Genomic DNA, 27,348 nt, shown 5'->3' on the forward strand with positions numbered 1-27,348 from the left:
AAGCTGTCACATTTAAATAATGCTTTATTGGTAACAAGCCCCAAGAAAATATTCCACACATCCTCACACCACCACCAGCATCCTGAACCTTTAATCCGAGGTAGGTAGGATGGATCCATGCTTTCATGCTGTTCACACTAAATTCTGACCATCTGACGGTTACATTTGCTGTGGTTTTGTTGTGGTTTTAAACTGAAGTGCATTAAAATGGAATTAAAAATTGAATAAATTTCCCAACTATGTCTGCACATATAAATTTTGTACTACAGAATTAGCATTTAGCATTATAGTTAGTGGATAGTGCTACACTGAGCATTTAAAAGAAATAAAATTATATTTTATTTATTCTTAAACTAAACCAAACCCCTGGTTTCAAAAAACCTTTCCTACTCCTCATGATCTGTAACTGGTGGCGTTAACCTTTAAAACACTAAAAACACACTCTTGAGCTTAATGTATTTAGTTTCTGACTGGCAAAGAGATCCAAGATCAGTCTGCCAGCATGAGTCAGCGTGCCCTGAAGGAAAATGGCAGTATCCATCAAACCAATTACGCTAACACAGAGGAATGAAATACACCCCTGGTTTATTACAGCTGAGCATTTAGAGGAAAACCACTGAGAAAGCACCTCCCATTCTCTGACTCACTCAAGTTATTATGTTTCCACTGGAAGGAGACGCACCAGACATAACCTGCACCTGAGCGGGGTGGTGGTACAGGGAGCCAAACTGGAATACTGCAGCCCGAGTGAAATCACGACGGGAAGTATTGCTATAGAATTAAGCGAAACACTTTTGGCAACCTGCTCGTTGTGTTTTTGGCTTCACTCAGAGAGAAAATGGCCTCCGGATCAGAGGCCAAACTCCACTGTCCTGTGTGCTGTGATATCTTTAAAGATCCAGTTCTTCTTTCCTGTAGCCACAGCTTCTGTAAAGTCTGCCTCCGGAGATGGTGGAGAAGGAAAGAAGCACTCGAGTGTCCTGTTTGTAAGCGCATATCTGGGAAGAAACACCCACCTTGCAACTTGGCACTGAAGAATCTGTGTGAGGCCTTTTTACTGGAGAGTGATCAGTTCAAGAAGCTTCACAAGTTTCTAGAAGAGGAAGAGAAGGCCAGGATTGCTGCTGTGAGTGCAGAAGAAAGGTGGAAGCGTGAGGTGCTGAAGGAGAAGATGGACGTTCTGAGAAGAGAGATAGCAGCTCTTTCGCAAATTATCAGAGCAACAGAGGAGGAGCTGAGAGCTGAAGACACCTTCTTCTTAAACAACTACAAGGTGTTGAAATCTCCCAATTCTTTGAATCTTTGGGCTGAAGGAGGGACAATACTCGGTGTATAAATGCTCAATCAACAATCATTTATTTCCATACAATTCAACAGTCAGAGCATTACAACGTCCGGACGGGAGAGATGCTACCAGAGGGTCAGGCACATGTCTCAAAATGGTGACGGGTTGCTCAGCTTTTTATAGTCTCTAGTGGCCCCCAGCTAGTCGTAAAAGCCAAAACATCACATTCTTTCTCTGTTACAGCGCCTAAGTTATGACCTCGGCAGTTGTTTCTCTGCTTTCTGTAAGGTGGGGGTGTGGAATGTGGTCTATCTATCTCCCCTGTCTTTAGACACAGAGTCTCCTGCTTACAACCTTCTCTTCATGATTCAACAATTAAGCATGTCAAGAAAACAGTGTAACACATTCCCAGCAGATCAAGGATACAGAGTGATGCACATTTATCTAATGAACTAATATGTGAATATGTTCTGTTAACTCAAAAGTATAATGAGAACTAAACTACATACAGCTCACACACTCTATATTAAAGGGTATAATATGATCTACAGCAGTATTCTAATTCAACTACTTTGATTACATATATAAGGTAACATATAATAACAGAATAATCTAACAAAGGCTACAGCAGAACAGGTCCAGGAGCAGCCCCTGATGGGTGATCCAGAGCTTCTTCTAGGAGTTTTGCTGGACCAGGCCAAACACCTGGGCAATCTGACCTTCAACATCTTGAACAAGATGGCTGAGGCCAGCTCGTATACTCCTGTGATTCTGGATCCAAACACTGCCCACCCAAGACTCAACCTGTCTGAAGATCTGAGTGGTGTTAAACGGGGACGGACAGTAGAGTGTCCCAACAACCCGGAGAGATTTGACAGCTTCTGCATCACCCTCGGCTCTCAGGGATTTAACTCAGGACTTCACAGCTGGGAAGTTGAACTTGGACACAGTTCACACTGGATCCTGGGCGTGGCACCAGTCAGTCAAAAGGAAAGGACATTTAGGCTCGCACTCTGGGTTATGGACAATGGAGTTTTGTAAAGGTAAATACAAAGCATCCTCACCATCAAATTCAGTCTCTGTTCTTTCAGTGAGGAATAGGATCAAGAGGATCAGAGTTTGTTTGGACTGTGACACAGGGGTGCTGAGTTTCTCTGATCTCGACAGTCTCATATACTCCAACTCATGTACCTCCACCGAGGCCCTGTTCCCAGTTATAGGCACAAGTGATAAACGCCTATTAAAGATACTACCTGAAACAATATTACTAAATAATACCTGTTAGATTCCAACAGAGAGGATAATGACCTATTGGTTTGTGGACTAGTATTTTAAAGCCTTTAGTATTGCACTCAGATACGGTCAAAATATCCATATTTGGATGATGGTGGAGTACCAAGTTATCAGCTAAAGCTAGTTAGCTTGGTTAGGCTTTGGACAATGACATATATTTTCTAGTTTTGCCTCTGCACACCACCACAGTGGCTTTTACATCTAAATAAATCAACATCAACTATGCTTCAGATGATGAGCTGTTTTTATCTTTCTAAAATGCTAAAATTGCTAAATCTACATCTTAATGGCTTAACATAAAGCTGAATGTGGTTCCACTCATTACAGTCACAAAGAAGCATGAAGCAGGATATGATGAATGCTTAGAAAACCACTGAACATTTTTATATTGCAACTTTATTAAACAAAGTATATTCCATATTGAACACTCAGTAAAAGCTTTGCCAAACATTACTGGCCTCTGAAAAACATTCACAGAGAAAATAACTCAATTTAGTCCGCAGACATTAAACAGTCCTAAACCGCCGCCACAGCATTATAGTGTCAGGTTATTAAGTATTGTAATATCTGCTGCAGGAGAAAGCCTTCACAGATGGAAACCTGAGACAAAGTCCTTCTGATGATGAGAAAATACATAGAAACAACTAGATGGATGATATGTGTTTCCATGGTGACTGCACCTTGGGATAAACTGACCAGTCAGAGGATAAAATAAATAACAAAAATGAAACATCGTGGAAAAAACAAAAGCAAACAGCATCACTTCATCCCGATGCATCGGATTCCTTGGTGCTTTAGAGCTCTGATGTTGAGTTTGTTCTGATTCTGCACCGCTCTCAGTAGAGCACCAAACAAGGATTAATCCGCCGCTGAAATTATTCCCCAACAAAGTTTATTCATTTTTAACTTAAACTACAGCACAAGAGCTGCTTCAGGAAATCACTTTTTTGTGTGTTTTTGCTCAGGAACTAAAAGGGCTTGTGGTTGGGGCCAACACACACTGAGCATATGAACAGGTTTTTGTTTTTTCTTCTGTGTTTTCAGCACTGTCTATTTTTTTTGTTGTTAGCTGTTTTATGAAACATTTTCGAGCTCCTTACTGATTTTCTGAGGTTGCTTCAGAAATATGTGAACCTGAATTCTAATAAATACTTACGAGTTTTTATCTTGTGCTTTTGCTCTGACAGTGGTCAAATTCTAAGACTAGTAATGTTAGAAAAATGCTTATTGACTCTTGTCAGCCTGGTATCTTACTCTAATGACCAGAAACGAGCAGAAACTGCTAAATCGGCTCAAAGTGCTACATTTCTCAGTCATTTCAATTTTCTAACAGGCTGCTAGCTGATGAATGAGAAATGAAATCAGAAAAATGAATCAGAAAAAAGCACTAAATATATTTCTTGAATTCTTAAATTGTCAACTGTTAAGGTTCAAAGTCATTTATATGTACTTTTATTATCATGTTACCAATTTACAGTTTAATATACAACGGTTTAACATATAACATGTAACACATAACATTTAACAGTTTAACTATACTTTTAAGGTGCCTTTTAAAGAAGAAAATCATGAACTGGTTTAAACTGAAATGAATCCAATCCAATCCAACTTTATTTATATAGCACTTTTAAAAACAACAAGTTGACCAAAGTGCTTTCCAATAATAAAACAGAGATAGCAGTTAAAAACCATACTGAAGGGATTGTGTATTCTCCTCTGGGCTTAGAAACTACTTTTAAAGTAAAAAAATGATAAAGTTCTGGGGACAATAAAAGAGTTGGTTTCCTGTGAAATGTTTGAATTTGCGGAAAGAAAAGATGAGGAAGAATAGAAGGAAGAGCAGGTGTTTCAAAGTGTGTAACAGAGTAATAAAAAGAAAAGGCACAGGGCAGAGCTGCAGGTCGTTCTATCAGTGGAAGGAGAATCCGGACGCCGGCAGACCGCCACACCACTGCCTGATGAACTCGAGGACGTCCTGACACTCTGGACTGTGAGTGGTCTGTGGGGAGGTGGAGGAGAGAAACACAAACAACAGCCCATCAGGAAACACACGTGAGAAGGGAGGTAAGGATGCTATGTATATTCATCTGCTGATTCAAACTCAAATAAGCACCACTGTTTTCATTTCTCTCAATGTGATGAACTAATTCAGTATTGTAAGACTCAGAAAGGTTAGGCCTCAGTTTCATGCTTTGCCAGTTGTGAACCACCAGTCGCAGGGGAAAAATTTGTATTCCCAAGTCAGTTAATGAGTAGCTGCTAGAAGTTGCTAAGTGAACTCAAACGCTAAAGCCCCATTCACCCAGACCTGGTCTCTAGCTGGTGGCCAGTGGCCCCAAGTAACCACTGATTGCTATGATAAAATATGTATTCTGCGACCAATTGGCAGACCATACCAATGTCAAATAGGTCTCTGGTTTAGCGCCTTCTTAGTGACCGATTTTACCTAGCAACTAGCCAGCAGCCTCCAGCAACTGCCTAATGACTGGTGGTGGTGCCCAGCCAATCTTATTTTTTGCAGAACATCTTGAAGTAACACAAACATGCTATAATCAACAGTAAAATACAATTTAGAGTTATAAGAAGCCAAGAAGTGTTGAGCTCTAACTCATGCACCATTATGTTTTTTTTTTCTAGTTATAATGAATCCAATAAATTACAATCCAACATTAGCATTTTCACTAAAGATCAGCGCTGTTTCAAAGAGAGTTGAACCTGAAAGAAACATTTTCTTCATGCCTTTGCTTTGAAAAAAAAAAAAAGAAAGAAAAGAAAAGCTTTGAGTACTGCTCCATGATGGGAGTTCCTTTCTCTCTCAACCAATTTTAAGTTGAGGACAGACGATCTGGGTAAGTTTTAGGAGTTTTGATTAGTTTTGAGTTCCTCAAAACTAATCAAAACTCTTCAAAACCTTGAATGACACTGCATTTAATTACAGTCCCTGTGGAGTCAAATACACTCCTGAGTAGAGCAGGGCGATACGACCAAAAATATTTATCACGATATACATTTGAAAATTTGCGATAACGATATAACTGATGGTATAATTGACACTAGATAAACTACTTTACGACTCCACAACTTTATTAATGTTAAACAAACCCAAAAAACCCATCAATGTATTTTTGCTTAAACTAGCAGCTGTTTTTTATGTGCAATAAAGTTATATAAAAATGTAACAGTGCAAATGCAAATTCCTTGCTGAAAATTTAACCAAAAGGAATTTCCAGTGGAAACTGGCCGACATATCCTCAGCATAACCATGTATAATATCCACAAAACTTAAAAGAGGTTATACACACAATACAGTAATATTATGTTGATGCACAGTATGTATCTCCTGCCTACAGTAGCCATAATGCTCCGACAATCCATCAAGCGGTGCGGCTTCATAGCTTAGCAAAGTCGTACTAAAACATTGGACAGATTTTTGAGCGGCGTGTACGACATAAAATCGTTTCGAGGTCAGTAAACACAACCAGAATTCATACATAAGGCACACGGGATTATAAGGGGCACTGTCGATTTTCAGAAGAATCAAAGGATTGATTTTAAGTGTGCCGTATTTTACAAAAAACACGGTAATAACGACGGCCCGCTTGCATGCTCTACCAAAAATAGTGCTTTGTTGTGTATCTGATGGATGAAAGCCAAACCAGTTCCACACCCCTGAAGTTGCAGCTTTTTTACATTCTGGTTCATCAGTTTCATTCAACGATCCTCTTTCGCCCTTCTCATTCTCCGTCGCCGAAATGCTTTTCCCGCCACGTGTCTATGAGAACAAAGGCACTGCGCATGCACGTTTTACCCATATTCTATGGGTATCGTGATATTTCATTTTCTTATCGTTGCCCAACATTATACCGGTATTACCATGAACAGTATGATATGGCCCAGCCCTACTCCTGAGGTTTTTCATTCAGAAAGAAGGAGAGATCCGTTTGTGTTGTTTTTATATGCACGGAAATTTCTCAGCTTACAAAAACCCAGTTTCTCTGTTTGATCTCACCTTCGTGGCCATGAGGAATTTGTTCCAGTCTTCCTTGTTGGCTGCTTTCCCCGCAGCAGAGAACTCGATTTTATTCCTCAGCACGGGGTAGCCTGAAAGCAGGAACACCACAGAGCGAGACTACATGCTGTGTATGACTGCACAGTCACGCAGCAAACTGGAGAATCAACACTTACAGCAAGGCCACAGCATGTTTTGTGTATGATAGCATTCTATTATACAGTAGCTATCATTTCATATTAAAATTTAAGAAAGAAAATCGTTGAATGGTCCATTAGGTTTTAAATGAAGGTTCTTGAAGTGGACCTGTTATACATTTCTTTCTCTGTCACATATATACTGTTTTATTGCTGGATTAATATTACACAAGGCCACAGTTTCATGTCAGTGCTGTTCACAGTGAGAGAGGATATGCTGATCAAACCTTCTGTTTTGTGACAGGTAGCCAATCAAAAGAACGTTGGCTTTATGGTTGTGGAACTAGAAAAAAGGTGAATTGAGTGGCTGCACTAAGGTTCAGTATAAGATATATAAGAGAATAACAAAAAGCTTCGCTAGTAGAGACCAAGAGTAAAAACATGAAGATAGAAATGAGCAAAATAGGTCTCCCTTAAATACAGATTACCTTCTTCAAATAACACAGAGGTGAAAATTAAACATTTATTTGAGAACAAATCCATCTTAAATCTCCAAAACACCTCAAACAACAGCTCTACACTTTCCTGAAATTAGATTTCATTACATCAACCTGCTCACGTTAAAGCGTGTGTGAAATCTCGTGCATTGCAAAGTGGATTAAGTGTAAATGTCAGCACTGTATGCAAACATCATGGGTGTGAGAAGAAAGTTTAACAACAGGTAAACTATAAAAGCTCCAAATAACAGAGAACATGTTGCAACTTTATGGTAATTACACAATTTTTTATTAAATTATTATTATTTTTTATTTCATTTAATTATTTCATGTTTTCCACAAAATAAATGATGAAACGTTTCTTCTTGCTTTTTGCTTTTCTCTGTTGCATCACATCAGTTTGCAATTTTTTTCCCCTCTGATCTCTTTTCAATCTTTGAAATTAACAAAACTTTGATAAGTCTTGGACATGCTTGAGTGTTTCTGTGTGTGTGTGTCTAACCGGTGAGGACACAGGGCATCGAGCGAAGGCCGGTGTTGGCGGCCACCAGCGAGGCTTCGTATGTGTTCCTCTCGTCACGTGGCAGAACCTGCTCGAGCCGATGGTCCATGGACACCATAAGCACCCAGTCGCGCATCTGGTCTCGCTGGGCAACCTGTAACACACACGCTGTTTTCAGACAGCTTTTCTAAACATTGCTCATTGCAACTGAGCTGCATGTCAGGTTGAGTTTGATTTTTTACATAAAAAAAATACAGTTTGTGTGATGTCAGCCTGCAGTGATAAGAGTTTCCTACACAGAAACTCAGTGACTGTGTCATAAACAGGAATTGGTTGAGCTTGTTCAGACAAAAGAAGACTTTTGGACAAAGTAATCTTAAATGGGCTGTTATATAGTTACTATTATTCTTTTCAATTTCTCTAACCCCAACTCCTAAACCACCCCAAATTTTGGTCATCATATTTAAGAAGCTATAACCAAGGTAATAAAAATAACTAATAAAAACAAGCTTTAATGTGACCTATAAACAGGAAAATGTGAAGTATGATTTTTGTTAAGAGGGCCTGATTTAGCCCACAGGCCACCTGTTTGCCTGCCGATACTTTCTAATTTGCAGCTACAGCGACCCTGCAGCTTAAGACTGGGTGCTTAAATGGAGCGATCTGTCATCTGTGCTCATTTGTAAAGAATATCACAGAGGAATGTGACACTAACTGCACCAGATCTGATTTGTAGCACATCACCAATATTGTCTTCATCTATCAGTCTGACCGCAGCATCCGGTGGGATATGTGTTTGGTGGGCGGTGATGATGTCTTACTGTGACGCAGAGTTTGGTGGGAACTGGAACCTCAAAGGGAATGTCGGTGTCTAGGAAATCGGTGTGGTCCAGAGTGTCCAGAGTCCCCTCGTCAATGCCCTGGACAACAAAATTAGCCAATCACAAATGAAAAGATTCAATTTTACACCTGTTTTACACATTAGAAGTTCAGATGGTGTAATGGTGTTATAATAGGATTTTGCTGGTATTCACGGAATACATAACGGAAAGGTCACAAATAAAGATTTCTACAATACATACATCGCACAGATCCAGGAAGTGGTTGAGAAAGATGAAGGCCATGTTTTCCCAGCCAATAGCCTGCCAGAATTGAAAACATAGCACGTAGAATCAACACCAGAGAGAGAGTATCTGCTCCTTCAAAAAGATTATCCTCTAATGGCCAATCACCAATAGAGCAGAGTTAAAGGCTTGTAAGTAGTCATGGACTACCTGAAGTGTACAATGCATTTTTAAATGTACTTCAATCATTGAATATCTGGGAATATTACCAACTTTGTGGAGAAAACTCATTGAATTTTGTGGTCTAGGAGGAACATTTTAGACTATGAACATGCACCTGGAACTAAAAAAAAAACAAAACATCAGCACTACCAAAGCAGAACAGCTGCACCTCATCCTCTCTAATTGGTGGACTCACCTTGCAGGCCAGGCCCGCCTCATAGAAAGCCTTGTCCGCAGCAACAAGCTCAGTGTGACGCAGCAGAGACACGGAGAGCTTGGTTGCTATACTGATCTGAAAATGCACAGCAGAAGAAGAGAACACTTAAAAAACCCCAAAGTAAAGCTTCCTACATATCATCATCAGTTACCTAGCAGAGGTTTAGATTTGTACCATGACATGGTCTTCTTTTTTGTCTTGTTCCCTGTTACAATTTAACTGATATTCATACTCGTGTTTCTAGGTGTTCACATTTTTCTAGAGTCTCCTCCTGTTTCGTCTATCTGTTTGTTTGTCTTCCACTGTTTTCACTTCCTGTTTTATTTTGGTAATTACCTCTTTGTGCATCCTTCCTGTGCTTTTTTAAGACTGCCTGGCCAAGTCTCAACTATGTTCACCTGTGCAAATTGAGCTCTGTGTATTTTTAGTTTCTTTTTGTTTGTCTACTTGGTAACTCCCCTCATGGATTCCTGTTTAGCTTAGGTCAGACTATCATCACTGAAGTCTTCTATAATGTCCTGTGGTGTCTGGTTCCTGGTGACGTTGTCTTCTTTCCCAAAATGAAAGGCAGAGATCGAGTATACATCACAGATGGTAATGTGCAGGTGGTCAGAAAGAAGCTTACAGGAGGACATCTAAAAATAGAAGAAGCAGTACTGGTAGCATCCAAGGTGTACCAGGAGATGACCTTGGGACCAAAATGAAATCTGGTCACGTTTTTATTTTTCTGAGCAAAGACACAGAACTTTTGGCAGGCAAATGTTGCCTTGCTGGTCACATTTTCTGCAGTTCACATGGTTGATCTACCCACAATACAAGGTGTTTTCACATCCGTCAATTCTCTAGCCCAACATCATCTATGCTGTTACCACAAGACTCCAGGCTTCACAGTGCTTTGTTCTATTGTTGAATTCTCACCAATTATGAGCAACTTTTACAAAGTCATTTTCAAAGATGTCCTCATTCTTAAATATTCTGTATTTAGGCAGGTGCTGTTTGCGTTTTCATACCAGCTGCTCGACTCCTTTAGCAGCAGATCTTGTGGCGTAGTAGTGAGAGATTAGCAGCATCTGTTCAAAATCTTCATGAGCCGGAGTGTTTGCCTCGGTTGATTTGGACATGTTCTCACACTGAAATCACAGCAAACAGAAATTAAAAAATTAAAAATTGATGCATTTTATGAGGACAAACTTATTTTCATGTTTTTTAAAATGGATCGATAAAGGCATTTACTAATTTTGATTTACCAGTTGGAAGAAGAAATTGCGGAGGTCGGCGAACATGCGGTAGGACTCTGGTCCATCGGTGTCGGGAAGGTTAATCAGGTCCAGGAACAGGCGTTTGTAGATGTTAAAGTTCTGATTGTAAAAAATGGCAAAGCTTGTAAAAAATAATAAACAAGAGATGTCTCTTTTTAATCATGTTGTTAAGGCTGTAATAGAAATCAAAATATCTTTTTTTTTTTTAAATAAAATACAGCTGCCTTTTCACAGTCAGTTTGCTTTTTATTTGTGTAAATATAATTTCCGAAAGTCACTGATATTATTGTCTATTGAAATAATCTGGAACTGACTGACTCAAGAACCATAAAAATCTGTAAACCAGGGCTCCAAGCTCTTAAGGTAACATAGAGTTTTGTTGTAAATACCGCTTTATAGCAAACAAAAATACTGGCAGTGCCACCTGCTACCCCTCAGCCTTCTAATAGATACACCTATGGTTTAATTAGAAAATCTTGGGTAATTTTCAGAAAACCTGCTGTCTGACCTTTACTTTCAAACTCGTCTGAGAATTTGCACCTATGCTGTCAATTTGAAAATCCTATATCGTCTCATTCTCAAGCTATTGCATTCACAAACTTAGGTGTCAACATGCTCACTTTGCAGCAGCTGCCTGCCTGCATGCTGCTATGCAGGCAGGTGGCGTGGGTAAAAACTGGAGAAGAAATTGGTTTATTATGCTTAAGAACACTAGCTATTTGGCTTTTGTGGTGCTAACTGAGACTCACACTGTACATAACAACAAAGTCGACAATCTTGGCAATCAATGCAATCTTGTCAACACTGAACTGCATAAAAACATGTGGGTTGTTTGAAACTATGCAAACATTCCCATCGTGCCAAAATCTTGCACAAAATACACCACACCCCAATCTGTTTGTGGTCTCTCTATGCTTACTTTATCTTTTCTTTGCCTAACTGGCCACAGCAGAGAGGCAAAGCGTGAAATGGACATGGTGGACTGGCATGTCTATAACACATTTTGCTGTGATACTTGGTTGGAATATTCATATAATTTCACCTTCTATGAAGACTACAAAACTAAGAGTAGATATTCTACATTAAAGAGGGAAACTTGGGTTATCACGCAGTGAAAGAAGGATAATGTACCTTTAGGGTACCCACTAGGGGGGAATGGAATTAGCTATAAGAAGTGTGTGTGTACCTGAGGGTTTGGTGGTACTCCGTGCTGTATGTAGAGCTGAACAGCCTTTGGAGCTTCCTTATCCTTGATGAGATGTGTTGCGTACAGAGCAATGTACTTATGGAGGATCTGAAAGGTCTGACAAAACACAACACAAAAATTATGAAGCCTGACAGAAAAAATGAGGTCAATGAGGCCTGTTAACGAGCAAACAAGACCAAAAAGCACGAGAGAAAAAAAAAAGTGTTGCCTCAGCAGAAATAATTGTCCATGAGCGCCCGGATATGCTTCATCTTGTGTGACAGAAATGCCCATGCAGGCCTTATTTGTCTGAATATTGCCACAGTGCGGGGATGAGTTTAGCTAGTTCATAAAAAAAACTGCACATTAAGGCCCACTGGAGGGAAACATAAATCAACATAAACTACTTAGCTGCTGCAAAGTTGCTTTTCTGTCTGATATCACCAAGGTTGAATCAGGGGGGACTTCGGATAGGACAGAACCCCCACCCAAAACAAGAACCACCCCCTCAGTGCCGAAAAGTGTTCGATTAATGTCTCAAATTAACTTGTAATACAATTTCAGAAAGCTCCAAAGTGGATCATCTCATTTCCAGACATGGACACTTTGGATTCGGCTCTAAGAAGGATTGGAAGTGCTTTCCTGGAGCCTTGCAGCACATTTTTACTGGAGGTAACAACAAATTACCCTTAGCTGCAGCTAGGACATGGTTAGTCCTCTTTGTTTCTGTTGTGGAAAATCTTAAATAAAATTGCAACCACCAGGTGAGCGTTTCTTTGAAGTGAGGTTTATTAAGGAAAAAGAACAAAAAACACTGCAGTGGAGAAAACATTCAAGTCAAACACCAAAACAGTTTTCTGTGGAAGGACGCCCCCTTGAACTCTTTTATACCTTCTCAAACACTCTCAAACAAAGAACACTTCACATCAGACCATATATTCCTATACCTTCAGTCCGGCTCATCCTTGACCCTCTCCCACTCTAAGAAAAGTTACAACCACCGGTCACCGGTCTGACTGTACATGTTGTTTTTGTCCATGCTTTTACAGCTGGGGCACCTGCTCATCATTATCACCTACCTGCATCATAAAGCTCCAGACCTGAACTCTGCTCAGTGATTGTTTCATCCCCTAGTGTAGTACTGGCATCATTTAACCTCTAGTTTATCAATTGCTCACTGCTTTGTCTAAAACTCTAACACCTTGACCTCACCTGGTTATCTGCTTTTGCTCTAAAATTGCCTGGGATTTTAGCCCGCTGCCTATATGTGTAATACCTTATCAGAATCACCGGATTCCCTGTAGATTTCCCAGCATCATCGCTCCATCCCTACTTCCCAACAAATTCGCACAAAGTTCCTGGTTGTTTGAAGTAACGATGAATGACTCTTTCCCCTGTGCCCTGCTTTAGAGTTCACTTGTTTTAGAACTTTAAAACCCTGATTTGAGCAAAAGCTGTTTGCTTAACAACCCGAAAAACAAAAGAGGTGACAATATAATATGAACTCTTAATGACATCAAACAAGACATACCTGTTTGGATGCTGTCTCCAGGCACTTCTCCCACTGGCCTCTTTCTGCGTAGATGTCCAGGGCTGCCATGACATCCACTCCCACCAGCTGAACGAACACAGTCATCAAAAATAAAAACAAACAGTTTTTTCAGCTCTAAGAAACACAGCATGAAACTTGAAATTAGACCATTACATTTTCTGTCTTTCTCTGCTCATATTTATCAAATGGCACTGGCAAAGTAAACAACTCGGAGGACATGTAGGGCTCCACAGAGCAGTGAAATGGTGCAGGAAATACAGAAATCACTGTAAAATCATCTCAGTGAAACTTAACAAATTCTTATTCTGGGAGGAACATGCTGCTGTTTACTACAGAAATGGATCAAATGAGAGATATTTATCTCTTTTTGCTTTATATAAACGTTACAAAAAGTTATTTTTCTGGACCAAACTGCTTGGAGTGATTTTGGAAGCTGAATTTTGTCATAATTGGGTCAATATTAGCTTGATAACATGTCAGCTTTTCTTTTTTTTTTATTTGTTTGGTTCAGGGTGTCATAGAGTGTATACTTGTACTTACAGACTCCACTCTGCCCTGGTTTTTAAGGTGCTCCTTGTACTTCTGGTCCACGTAGTCCTCATACCTGTCAAATATCAGATTCATAAGAAACAGGGCAGAGAGGCACGCATGCTTAATAAAACTGATATGACATTGAAAAAATAACCAGCATGTCTTAGCCTTTCTGTTCACTTCTTCTATTCTGAGTTTTAATTCAGTGTCGGCCCTTGTCTTTGTTGCTGTTCTGCCCGTAATAACTATGATACACTTGAGTGTTTGTGTGTGTTTGTGTGCTCTCAAACCTCGGCTCCAGCTCCTTGGCGACTCTCTTGGCTTTGTTCCACTCCTCACCCTCAATAAAGACATCGATTGCCTCTTTGATGAGGTCCATGTTTAAGTAGAGCTCAGCAGCCTTCAACAATCAAATACAAACAGGACACAGGAAAGAGGCAACCTTATTATAAGAGCATATATATTTGGATTGTGTGTGTGTGTGTGTATTGTTTTATTAACTGAATCTACGTGTGTTTTCACTCACGGCGTTGAACTTCCTCAGCTGTGCGAGTCGTGGTCCGACCACCTGGATCACCTCCACTGCTACATCTGCTGTCAGGAACTTGATGGACAGCTCTGCCGCCTGGACATATGCACACAGCGAGTGCACACGCCAAACAGTACAGGACACCCAAAAAGACACAAAAAGGAAAAATCAATTCAAACCATATATAGAAATATAACATTTAGCTTTGTCATTATTTTGTTATTCAAGTCTGCTCAAGACGTTTTCTTTTTTTTTTCCTTTTAGGGTTTATTTTTGCAATTATTTCATGAAATAGAATCGAGGTAGGCAACGTGTTTTTGGTAATAATGGGCAACAAATCCATGAAACCCTTTTGATAGATTCTGCATTTCCTTTTCAGCAACCTTTCTGTTTTCTGGTTTGAGAAAATGTAGCTTGGGACAAGAGAGTTTATTCTGGATAGGAAGACAGAAAGAGTGGGTACCATATGAAGATAAAGCCAGTACTGATTTATTTTATCTTCTTCATATGGACTCGGTATTAGTGGTATTTATATAGCACTTTTCTGCACTTACTGAGCACTCAAGGCACCCGACTCCCACTCACACATATACACACATCCTGGTCATGAACACATTTACACATGTCATCATGCAGATTGGAGAAGCCCGGGATCGAACCACTGACTGGACATGCAGCTGAACGTCTGTTTCTGCTCCACTGCCATGAGGATAGACACAGAAAAGCTTTACCACTTCCACAATATTCATTATGGACTTAAGCTATTTCCTATTTAACTACTATAGTTTTCTGTTGTTTTGAATCTGTTCTGTGATATTGATTTTAATGAACTACATTTTTTTAAATGTTGTGGGTGCCGTAGCACAATATTTTCCCAACTTTTTCGATAAAAAATATTTATTGTGTCTTATTTTTCCTACTTCAAGTGTATTTTATTCAAATTTTTTGCATTTTATTCTCAGTCACACATACGTTTAGTATGTGTGTACACCGAGACATATAATGTACAAAATTTTTTCTCTCCTTACAATATGTGTCTTTGGCATTTTTGATATTCTATACAGCAAAAATATTATAAAACCAAATTTTAACAAAGTAGCAGTTCTTTCATAACCTTTTCAGGACAAAGTTAAGAAAGTAGGTGGGGCTATTAATAATAATGAATTGCATTTATATAGCGCTTTTCAAGACCCTCAAAGCGCTTTACAATGCCACTATTCATTCACTCTCACATTCATACACTGGTGGAGGCAAGCTACAGTTGTAGTCACAGCTGCCCTGGGGCAGACTGACAGAGGCGAGGCTGCCATATCGCGCCATCGGCCCCTCTGGCCATCACCAGTAGGTGGTAGGTGAAGTGTCTTGCCCAAGGACACAACGGCCAAGACAGACACAGCTGGGGATCGAACCGGCAACCTTCCAGTTACAAGATGAGTTTCCCAACCCCCTTAACCACGGCCGCCCCCAAATTGATGTTATTCCACCAGTTTCTGAGCCACCGCAGTGTAAGAAATGGCATATATTTAAAAACTGCCTCTTATTACCACTGCTGTTTTGCCCTACCAGTACTGACACTGATGATGTCATACTTCGAGGGAGAAAGAGTTCAACTTCTTCAACTAATCCAGTTTTGAGATCCCTTCCCAGACGCCTTAACGCCCACTCACATCCTGGGCCATCTGATCTCAGGAATTCGCATGATAAGGTGGGGCCAGGTTTCACAATGAACGCACCCGAAACTCTGGCTGATTGGGACCCACGCCCAGTTTCACACCTTGGCTCAGGCGATTAGAGGATCATCAGGGGTCCTTTTGTCCCTCTGTGGGGGGTTACTCCCACTAGGTTTATATCTGGGACTCTCCACCATTTGACCTTAGAACTGAAGAAGCTTCTCGGATGAGAGGTGAAACGTCTTCAAGCAACTTAAAGAAGTCCAGACGCTTTTCTTTCCAAGCTCCTTTGACTACGATGACCTGGATGACTGAGAACCTTCACAGACAGCTTAAAACTCATCTGTTTAGACAGGCATTTGGGTAATGTTAATGCGTAATATGTTGTTTTATTTTATATTTATATTGTACTATTGCTTGTTTGATATGCTTTTATATTTCCTCTATGTTGCTATATTGTTTGTTTGACATGTCTTCATGTGAAGCACTTTGTAACAGCGTTTTCGTCTTAAAAAGTGCTATATAAATAAATTTTACTTACTTACTTACTATCTCAAAAAGCAATATAATGTCACCGTAATCATTATATAATCCATTTGATTCTGATTGTGGGGATAGTTGGTGATACATGAACTGACTTTGCTGTTTGTGTCTTGAAGAAAAAGTCTTTAATTCTTCTAATGCAATATTTCCAATACGGCTGTACCTTGTATTTCTATCTATTTTCATTCATAGTTAACTAGTTAATTTATAAATATATTATATAAATAGCACAAAATAAATGTCCACATTTCATTTTCACAGGTTTAAACAGAGAGTCCACAGTAATCTAATTTAAAAAGAAACAAAACACCATAAAGCAGGAAACGTGTCCCTTTTAAACCACATCTGTGTAATCTCTGATTTAGCACTTCTACATTTAAATAGACTAGAATCAGCTACTTCTGTGAGTCATTTGGCATGTTTGATAGCACTCACTTTCACCTATTAAATATAATGTGTCTTAAAAAAACAGATAATTGGAATAAAGGTCATTATGAAGCGCACTACAGGAAGGAATCAAAAATTCAAAACTTAAATCAGTGTATCGCCTGACTCATCTGTAATGCAGATGCAGCATTTTCTGACCTAATGAAACTCACTTGGGGAAAAAAACTACCTATTGATCTCTGTGATCTCTTCAAGACCGCTTCTTTACAATCACGGAGATTGACCATTCCCATTTCAAATAATCTGACCTCTGCACTTTAATCAATAACATGCAGTATGTGCTGCGTATCTTCATACTCACAGCAGAAATCACCTATTGATGTTGGTGACATGGTGACCTTTCGCCCTCCTCCACCTTTAGTGGTACTCTTGACTACAATTAAACATCTATTCTGTCCTTCACCCACTACAGAGCTTAAAGTAAAAGTGAAAAGTAATTACTGATGCTGTCTAAATATAAGATCTACAGTACGGCCATTAAAGGTCATGGTGGGAAGTTTTCTTTTATTTCTGGATTATTTTTGCAGAACCAGAGAATAAGTTACTGAATAATTTCCTTCTTTAGGGAAATAAACACTGTTTGAAATGGTTATAAATCACTGTCTGTAGTTTTATGTCATGAAAGTTCAAACAGTACAGCGATGCCAAAGATAAAACGAACACTCCAGGGAAAGCGGCTCAAAGGAAGACAGAGAAAACTATGAAGAGTGGACAGACCTTTGCAGAGACCTCAACCCTCGGCCGCAGCCTTGAAGCCAAACTGTCAACTTACTACAGATTGTGATTTATTTTAATTCAGACCGCCTTTTAAGATTTGACACAATGTAAGTAGATATTTTCGGCAGGTTGACAAATCGAGTTAATACTGTTAATCTATCTGAAAAGGGGATTCTCACATTCTGAGCTGCAGTAATGTTTTCATTTATGGCATTTCAAAATATGAATAAGGTTTCTGTATGCATCTAGGACAAAGATCTGAAAATAATTCATTTATCCTTTAGATGGTTTCGACCTTTTTGAGTGTTTGTGGTGTAAAAATACATTTTGTGAATAATATTTAACTGCAAAAGCTTGTGATGACTGTTGTACTAGAAGGTTAAACCTCCCACTCACTATCTTAACCCCTTATGTCTAGTCTATCATATTTGTGTAGTTTTTTTTGTGAGTTTTCGAGACTTCTACATCAGCAGTGGGATTCCCCCCCCCGATAAAACCTAAATAAATTGCACAATACATCCATCCATCCATCCATCGATTTTCTTCCGCTTATCTGGCGACAGGTCGCGGGGGCAGCAGCGTAAGTAGAGAAGCCCAGACCTCCCTCTCTCTAGCCACCTTCTCTAGCTTCTCCAGGGAAACACTAAGGCGTTCCCAGGCTAGCCGTGAGATAGTGTTTCCAGCTTGTACTGAATCTGCCCCCAGGGTCTCCTCACAATGTATATATATGTTTTTAATTCTATAAGACATTTTAATCTATATTCAGGGTAAGATCTTTTTAAATATGCCTAGGTTAAAGGCTAACGTTTTTTTCAAACCTGCCTCTCTAATAAACCCATAACAGACTTAAAAGCTCTTCTTTATTCAGTAGCAACTACACGTGTAAAAGACTTACTATTAATTTCATATTGTTAAAAAGAACTAATGATCATGTGAATTAACAGTTCTATGCAGTTGTTTTTCCTTTTTACCTTCATCCAACACTTTTCCATCAGCGCTGTGTTTGAGTCATCCTTAACCTTCAAGTAATACTCCACGGCCCGGGAATATTCACCCGACTGCTCCCACTCTCTCGCCTGCTCCAAGAAGCCCTCCACACCCCTGAAACCAACAGGCAATAAACTCTTTTTTTTTTAATTAAAAAAATATTAAACATTTCACAATAGCTTTATTTATTTTCTATGTTATTTTACCAGTTCATAACAATCATGGCATAAAATAGTTAATGCTATAATAATAATAACCACCATTACTAAATGGTAAATTGACAGTTAATTGTGTCAATGCTAGGGTTCCCTTACAGTCGATTTACTCCGTACAACACATAAAGTATGGGATATCCCGCCCCTGTTTGTCCTGGCTGAAGAAATCTCTATTCACACCTTTAAGGCGGATGGCCTCAGACAACATGTATAGGGCCCTGTCTACACATATACCCCCTGCCATCACAATCAGCCCTCAGTTCTAACGCTCTTCACCTCGCTAAGAGCATATCTACTGGGTTGGGCTAGCTAGCTACTGCTAGTTAGCTCCATTGTCTGCTGGCATAAGTTAACCCAACTGCCTTGTTGGTGTTAGCCTTCACTCCACAGCTGGTGTGTAGGCTGCCCACGAAGTGCTAATTTCAAATCTTCCTGTGCAGCACTTTGCTTTGCGTTTTGGTATGGATATCAAACCAAAGAGAACAAAACTGAAATTTTCTGTTTGCCACTGTCTTCAGTGGTGCAGTTTCTCTTTGCATGATAGTGACCAGCAATGACGCGTGCCCCATTTGCCTGGGAATTGTCCAAGTTAGGAGAACGCTGACTGACCTGAAGTCTGTGTGCTTCTTCACACCCTGGAACGATGGGTGACTTTGCGGAGAAAATTCCAGAGGAGGTTAACAGTAACCGCATCTTGCATGCTAGCTACCGGTGGGAGCCTGGGCTGTTGCACCAGGGATCTTGGATTGGGAGAGTGTCGTTTTACAAGGTGGTGTCCACAGATGCTTCCCTAAGAGGGTGGGGAGTTCTGTCCGATGGCGCATCAGAGAGAGGGGTCTGGACACAGAGCTTCACAATGATGTAAGGCTGCTAGCTGTGTTCTTAGCTCAGGCATTTTTGTCCAGTTCTGAGGGGCCAACATTTCCTAGTCAGGATGGACAATTCAACAGTGGTCTCCTACATAAACAGGCAAGGAGGGAAACGCTCCCTTCCCCTGTTAAAGTGGTCTCGCTCTCTGCTATTATGGTGCAGTGTTCGATGTCTGTCTCTAAGAGCAACCCATGTTCCAGGCCATCTCAACCTGGGGCCAGACCTTCTCTCCAGACCTTCTCTCCATTCCAGTGAGGGAATGGAGGTTGCACCCCTTTGATATTGGCCCAGATACGGGATCTATTTGGCGAGGCAAGTAGATCTTTTTGCCTCCAGGGTGAACACTCACTACCTCATGTTCTTCTCCATAATCGACAGTGATTCACCCGTGGGCATAGATGCACTAGCACACCAATGGCCAGACGTGCTCCTCTATGCATTTCCCCAGTTGAAGTGATATCTCCAGTTCTTGATAGAGTGCATCGGCAGAACATCTCACTGATTTTTGTTGCCCCCCTGGTGGCCAACAAGGTCATGGAATGCAGAGATAATCAGTCTACTAGCAGCAAGTCCTTGGCAGCTTCTTCTCTGTGGGGACCTCCTCTCTCAGGCAAGAGGAGAAGTGATTCATCTGCCCGGATCTATGGTGCCTTTATGGTTACCTACTGAGAGATCAAATTTGATAGCTAAGGTTCTGCCCCCATGCGTGGTCCTGTAGAGGCTTTTATGAGTACAAATGGCAAGCCTTTGAGCAATGGTGCCAGGACGGGCACATTCCCCCAGTCCAGTGCTCTATTGTGGATGTTTTGACATTCCTGCAGGAGATGCTAGATACTGGCGGTCCAGTGTCTTTTCATGGGACTTGTGTTTGGTGCTTGAGGCCATTTGTGCCTCCCTTGAGTCTGTGGATATAAAATGTATTTCATATAAAACTGCATTGTTTTTCACTTTGGCTTCTGCAAAGTAAGTGGGTGACCTTCATGCTTTGTCTGTGCAGCTAGTTGGGCATCACCGCACACTTTTTTTTTTCCGGTTCACTTGTTTGTACATTACAGCCCCTTCGGTGGCTCATACTGTCCTTTCAGCTGGGTCTACCACACACTAAGGTGGTGGTGGTCCAACTCCAGTTTGATGGATACTCTGCAGGGCGTGTATATATGTCCCATACTATATGTGTTGTACCATGTGAATCGACTGAAAGGGAACGAACAGTTATGTGTATAACTTTTGTTCTCTGAAGGAGAGGAACGAGTTACAACACAAGGTTGTCTCTGCGCAGCTTGGCTCGATGAAGAGTGGCTATCGAACTGAGAGAAGAGGCTGAGAGAAGGGGGTATATGTGCAGGCGGGGCCATACACATATCATCACAAATAATCAGCCTTAAAGGCGTGAATAGAGGTTTCTTCAGTCAGGACATGCTGGAAAGCAATATCCCATTCTATATGTGTGTGTGCCTTATTCCTCAACTTCATGAAGCATAAATTATACACATAAATGTTCATTTTGTGTTGTTTTAGAATTTTGGATTTTTGGGTTAATATATCAGAGTTTTGGTTTATCTTTAGTTGTTTTTGTTTTTTTTACAGTATATTGCAAGTTTCAGTGCTTGATAAACGACCGAGTCTGGTTCCTGTTTGGATTTCTTTATCATTCCTGTAATGAGTTTTCTGTAGTATTAAGTTTAGTTTTTTTTTCTTTAATTTTCTTTTCTTCCCTCTCTATCGTGCAGTATTAGTTCCTTTGCCCTCCTCTGCCCTGTTAGTCTTCAGTGAATCCATGTTTTTCTCTGTCTGGAATGTACTCTACATTTTCGTATTATCCACAGCCTTTTCATCTCAATCACTTAATATATTTACTTGTCCTGTTAATAATCGGTCTTTGTCATTAGCTTCCATTTCATTAGAAATTAGAGATTAGAAATGTGTTCATCCTCTACAAGCTGCAGTTCCATCACAGCTTTGCAGATGGATGCAGTGGGAGATGAGAAGCTTTGCACTTATCTGAAGCCTGAGCTGTAAAGTCTGCAAGAATAATTCATTGTTTTCTCTCTTCAAACCCTCTTTTTCATCCGTTTCCATTGGTAACTTTTGATGTTTCCTCCCACAAGTCATTAAAGCGGGAGAAACGATGGGAGGAGGGTATGAGCTGCATTCTGCTGGTTTGCTGTCTAATGAGCTGTTCCTCATCGGGAGTTGAAATTTGGGAGTACACGTGAGGTGTTTTTTAAAAAAATGAGGAAAAAAGCATCAAACTGATTCGTTGTGCATAGATGCATTTCTGGTAATGTTCAAAATATGTTAAAAAATGTCCCACAAATAATCACGAGTCAAGTTGAAAGGCTTTTGACTTCAAATGTTGTAACTAGATATAGCTTCAGTGACGGATTTGGGTTTTCTTTAGTAGGACTGTGCTTCATCTTTTACTCTGCCATGTTAGACCTAAAATATTTGAACACCACAAGAAATGAAGGTCAGTGGTTACTTATTTTATGGGCTTAATCTCACCTGAGTCCTTTCTTGGAGGCCTCCCTCTCATACTCCTCTTGGAGCATGGAGAGTTTATTGGGGATATACTCTTTACAGATACGTATGGCATCACTCCACATGTCTACATCCTGAATTTAAAACAGACACGAAATCAATTAAATAACTGACTATCAGGCAGATTGTCAACATCTGAAAAATGAAAAAGGAATCCTGCAACTTTAGACATTTTTCACTAAATTGCAAAAAATTCTACAAATACTTTCTTGTCTTTTTTCTGTATCAGCGGCAGATTGACTACACTGGTTCACCTTATACCTAAAAAAATAGATCTTCTCCTACATTACTGGAAACTATTCTTCTTCAACAGTAACAATTTCCTGTGGGGTACCTCAGGGCTCCATTTTAGGTCCCGTCCCATTCTCTCTACACATGCTTACTTGGGGTCAAATAATCAGTAAACATAATATAATTTTTTGCTCCTAAGCTGACAACATGGAATTATATCTCCCCCTCAATGCCAACAAGTCCAGGCTGAATAGCATCATCAAATGCCTTGTGGACATTAAGAACTGGATGGCACAAAACTTCCTTCAGAAATTTTCTGTTTTGGCTCTGCCAATTCCTTTGTAAGTTTTTCTGATCAACTTGGAAATCTGTCCACTTATGTAAACCCTTAGGCCAAAACTCTTAGTGTGATATATGACTCTGGCTTTAGGTTTAACAAGCAAATTAACTCAGTGGTTAAAACAGCTTTTTTCATTTCTGTTCCATTTCAAAAGTTAGGTTTTCCTTTCTGTGAGAGATTGCAAAATTGTGTTCATGCTCGCATTTTCTGTTGTCTGGTGCTGGTAGGCTGTCCACAGGTATCTTAGGCTACGTTCACACTGCAGGTCTTAATGCTCAATTCCGATTTTTTGATCAAATCCGATTTTTTTGTCTGCTCGTTCACACTACAAATAAAATGCGTCAGCAAACGCGCTCTAGTGTGAACGCTCAAAGCGGCCCGCATGCGCAAAAGAAGATGTCACACACAACGCGCTCTGTTTAGACCCAGAGCAACAGTATTGTTTGACTGATGGCCCTTAATATAAAGACTTCGGACTTCACGTTTCCCAATTTTTGCTTTAAGTTATTTTGTTATTTACATAATAATGTAAATAACCTAATAATGATCCTTATTGCTGTTTAAGAGAGGAGCGGTGCTTCAAAGGATAGCTGCAGATTTCTGTCAGAATCTGCAGATTATACAGTACAAATAAAATGTTTACGTTGTCTTCCCAACAGTTTCACTGACATCTACACTGGATGGCCAGGAAGCGTTCGCGATGTCTTCTCCGGCGCTGATAATTGGCTTCAGTCTTGTGTCGGTGACGTAAAAGACGGATTTAATGCGACATGACCGTTCAAACAGCAGTCGCTTTCTAAAACATCGGATATGTATCGGATTCAATACCACATACGAAAGTGACCCAGATGGGATTTGAAAATATCGGATTTGCGCCGTTCACACTGTCATAGCATGATCGGATATGGGTCGCATAGGGTCAAAAAAATCGGATTTGATGCGCTTTCGCCTGCAGTGTGAACGTAGCCTAAAAGAGAGGTCATATTACACATGTTTTAGCATCTCTCCACTGGATGCCAGTGAGGGTCGGAATCAGTTTCAAGATACTCCTGTTTGTATACAAGCCATTCATGGTTTGTCTCCTTAATACATCTATGATCTCTTACACCCCTATTAATCTCCCATGTCCCTCCAGTCAGGTGATTGGAATGCTTCTGACTGTCCCTAGCGCTAGATTTAACCTCAGAGGAGACTGGGCCTTCTGTGTGTTTGCCAGCAAACTGTGGAACAACTTTTCCCTCACATTCAAATCTGCTCCCTCCATTTGATCCTTTAAAACTAGACTTTTTACTCACTGACATTTGAGTGTGTCATTGGTCTTTGTATTTCCTGTGCTGTTTTCGGCCATGATTCTGTTTATCACCCACTAATATCTATTTTTTTCTTATTTCTTTATTTATTTCTATTCCCTTGTCTTTTTATCCACTCTATCTTTTGCACAGAACTTTGGGTAGTGTTTTTTTTTTTAAATGTGCTTTATAAATAAATTTGAGGTGGAGTTACCTTGTAGTATTTAACAGCTAGTTCAGGTCTCTGTGCTTGGAGCAGGAAGGCCTCAGCCTTCTTGAAATCATTCTCTTTAAAGCAGAACTTGGCTTGGCCAACCAGAACCTCAGACAGGCTCTCTGGATCGTGGCCCTCAGCCACCTGCTGTGCATTGGCCCAGTCCTGGTTGTGGACATACCTGGAACAGTTCACACACAAATACACACAGGAAATAAAATCCAAAAATAATCTGTTTTAAGATTAACGGAAACGATTTTTTAAATGTTTTTCATCAAGTACCAGAAAGGGGACTTTGAATAACTTCAGGTTCATAGAAATTTACTTACTTAAAGCTGTGGCTATCTGGGGGGCTGGACATTAATTTCAAGACATATCTGCTTTCAGTGGCTTAGGGAAGTAATGGCACTTCTCAAACTTAAACCTCAAATCTCTACATACTTTTGTGAACCGTTAAAACTGCTTTTACCTCTCTGACGACGAAGTCATAACCCTACCTCAATCCTATATCTTGGGGGAAAAAATGAAAAAAGTTAATTATTTTTGATGTGTCTGTTAGAATCACTATTCTCCTTCTTCCATGCCTGCTATCCTTGAAAGAGAAATTAAAAACAAAGACGATATTTTCTTTGCCCAGGGTTAGTGTTAACATTAGTGTTAGCATTGGGGTTGTCACTGATCATGGGTTACTCTCCATCATTCATGAATACTCACACACTCCCCAATTTGAATATTACCTAAAATGACTTAAGCATGTGCGTACAAGAATCATTGCTGCGCAGTGCTGTGTGGCTGGCTGTGGTGTAACTTCACTATGTCTATTTTTAGAAAGCTATACATACTTAGTATTTCTACTGCTGATTGCTATGCAGGCTGTTTCCTCAGTTAACTTTCTGCTAACACTTTAGATTAGGCTTTAATTATCTTGCTATAAACATGCTTATTAGTAGCCTGTTTACTCTTTATTAGTCATTGCAAACCACTTACTAATGACTTGGGCTGCATGGTCCTATTATACCCTTATCAGACATTTAATTAAGAGCTAATTAATGGTTAATATATGTAGCGTAATTTAAAGTATTACCAACTTATCAAATGATTTTGATGAGGCTTGGTTGTTTAGTTCAATTATGGAAGAAAGAACCCCTTAAAAGAGATATGTGATTAGTGAAACTAATCACATTTGGACTTTTTTTAATGACATGAGAAAGTTTAAAAATTGAAGTATTCCAATAATTATATTAACCAAAATTGTCCTTAAACATTAAGCTTCAAACTGAGCCTGAAACTGATATAAATCTGCTCCTCACTGATGCTGATCAGCTGGCAGTAATGATGGGCTCAAAGTGTGAGCACAACATCATCACCTCCAGTACTCACATCAACACAGCTTCTTTGGGTTTTCCTGCTTTAATGAACTCTGCCTCGGCTTCAGTGAACTTCCCCTGTAAGATGAAACCATGAAAAAATTCAGGATTAACACGACTTAATGTGTGCAGCATGCAGTGAGTTCAAGATTCTCAGTAACAGAAATTACGAACAATAACTCAGTGAGTTAGTTCACAGAAACAGCAGCAGCAGGTTTATTGTTATTCTCATATGAGCTGACTATGCTGGGCAATAAAAAGAAAAAAAAAAATCACATATTGATGTGCTTGGTCTGGTTGAATAAAGAAGACAGAGAATAAATTTGGCATGAAGCAGTTTTGTAGGAGGAAAACTGAAAAGTCTTCATGTGGGTAGTTGTAGCAACTTTTTTGAAAGTGTATAGAAAGAGCAGAAAACTGACTGTGTGGTAAAACTGTGATGGATTTACCTCATCTTCCAGGTACAGTGCATGCTTGAGGTGGATCTCAGGAATCTTCTCCTTACATGCAAGGCGGGCCAAGTCAAAGGCAAAGTCAAATGAGCTGGAGAGAACATGAGGACAGTCTCTGTTTATGTCACATATAAGAGATCTGGCACTCAAAGGATTTTTAGTAGAAATCTATGAGATAAGTGTGTATGCATGTGTAAACCTCTAATTGATATCATAGTAAGTAATTAGAAATGTGGATTTGACTGAGGATACATGCACGTTTTGTCCCTGTGACCACAAAAGTCAAATATATAGCTTTCTCCCCATTAATTTATACACGGTCTGGGAATTAAAAGCACAAATAACTTTATAAGATGGTTACTAAGTGACCTTGCTCATTTCCTTTTTAGGAAGGAAACAATTGATCACGTTTTACCGTTAGGATTTCCTTTCAGACAGTACAACAGATAAAAGATTCTGAATGAGTGTCAAACTTGTTTTAAAGCTCTGCAAAAGGTTTATCATATTTTAAGCAAATAAAAAGAAACTCAGTATGTGAGTAAATTGAACTTAGATAATTATTTGGGTCTTTGTGTTGTGATAATGCTCACGATTTATTTGAAGCAGACTTGATGGCGTACTCCAGCAGGCCAAACTTGTTTAGCAGCTTAACAGCTGCCTCTCCTCCCAGACTCCGGGCCCACAGGTAGGCCACCTGCTTCTGCGCATCAGCACCTCCGTGGCTTTTTGCCACCTGACGAACACACAAACACATTAAAAAAAATCATTACACCAGGCCTTCACTCCTGTGGCTCCCTAACCCCCTTACAACACATAATCCCGGGGAGAAACATTTGAAAGAAGCTATAAAGCTGTGGTGCATTCCCAACGAAACTACAGCAATAAACAGAGAGCCACACACCTGTAACAATGCTGTGGACATGAAACCCAGTAACAACAAGTCAAGCCGTCCTATTCTGTATTTAGCATCAGGAATAAACATTATAATATATGCAATCTACAGTATATGCTTTAACCTAAAACAATTACAACAACAGATAACAGCTGATATAAGCAGAGTGTGAGGTGTAAACATTTGCTGCGTGGGGACGAGGTTCTAGACTTTACTGCTCTCTGCCATATCTTATAAATGTAATGAGATTAAACACAAGTGAACAAAACAAAACAAATGTGGCGTTTGTA

The 27,348-nt window shown here is 39.9% G+C and overlaps 1 protein-coding gene and 1 pseudogene across 1 annotated transcript in view; one reads left to right on the forward strand and one right to left on the reverse strand.

The window, feature by feature from the left end:
• The first annotated feature begins 838 nt into the window (after positions 1–838).
• LOC146692330 (nuclear factor 7, ovary-like) lies at positions 839–2,570 on the forward strand (annotated as a pseudogene).
• A 386-nt stretch (positions 2,571–2,956) lies between these two features.
• Positions 2,957–27,348, reverse strand: part of ift172 (intraflagellar transport 172) — a 56,326-nt gene continuing 31,934 nt past the window's right edge. Inside the window, exons 30-48 of the mRNA XM_085432416.1 lie at positions 26,757–26,899; positions 26,164–26,257; positions 25,728–25,792; positions 24,348–24,528; positions 22,238–22,347; positions 18,632–18,761; positions 14,281–14,379; positions 14,045–14,154; positions 13,764–13,827; positions 13,203–13,289; positions 11,672–11,788; positions 10,474–10,584; positions 10,237–10,356; positions 9,206–9,301; positions 8,806–8,865; positions 8,545–8,643; positions 7,724–7,877; positions 6,588–6,679; positions 2,957–4,577 (exon numbers count right to left, since the gene is read on the reverse strand). Coding sequence (XP_085288542.1) covers positions 4,488–4,577; positions 6,588–6,679; positions 7,724–7,877; positions 8,545–8,643; positions 8,806–8,865; positions 9,206–9,301; positions 10,237–10,356; positions 10,474–10,584; positions 11,672–11,788; positions 13,203–13,289; positions 13,764–13,827; positions 14,045–14,154; positions 14,281–14,379; positions 18,632–18,761; positions 22,238–22,347; positions 24,348–24,528; positions 25,728–25,792; positions 26,164–26,257; positions 26,757–26,899 — 2,022 coding nt within the window. The 3' untranslated portion in view covers positions 2,957–4,487. The remainder of the gene's footprint in view (positions 4,578–6,587; positions 6,680–7,723; positions 7,878–8,544; positions 8,644–8,805; positions 8,866–9,205; positions 9,302–10,236; positions 10,357–10,473; positions 10,585–11,671; positions 11,789–13,202; positions 13,290–13,763; positions 13,828–14,044; positions 14,155–14,280; positions 14,380–18,631; positions 18,762–22,237; positions 22,348–24,347; positions 24,529–25,727; positions 25,793–26,163; positions 26,258–26,756; positions 26,900–27,348) is intronic.

The sequence above is a fragment of the Copadichromis virginalis genome, linkage group LG15 (genome assembly GCF_057382275.1).
Source record: "Copadichromis virginalis isolate Kocher_CV1m ecotype Utaka linkage group LG15, C_Virginalis_male_GT1.1, whole genome shotgun sequence".
Taxonomy (NCBI): domain Eukaryota; kingdom Metazoa; phylum Chordata; class Actinopteri; order Cichliformes; family Cichlidae; genus Copadichromis; species Copadichromis virginalis.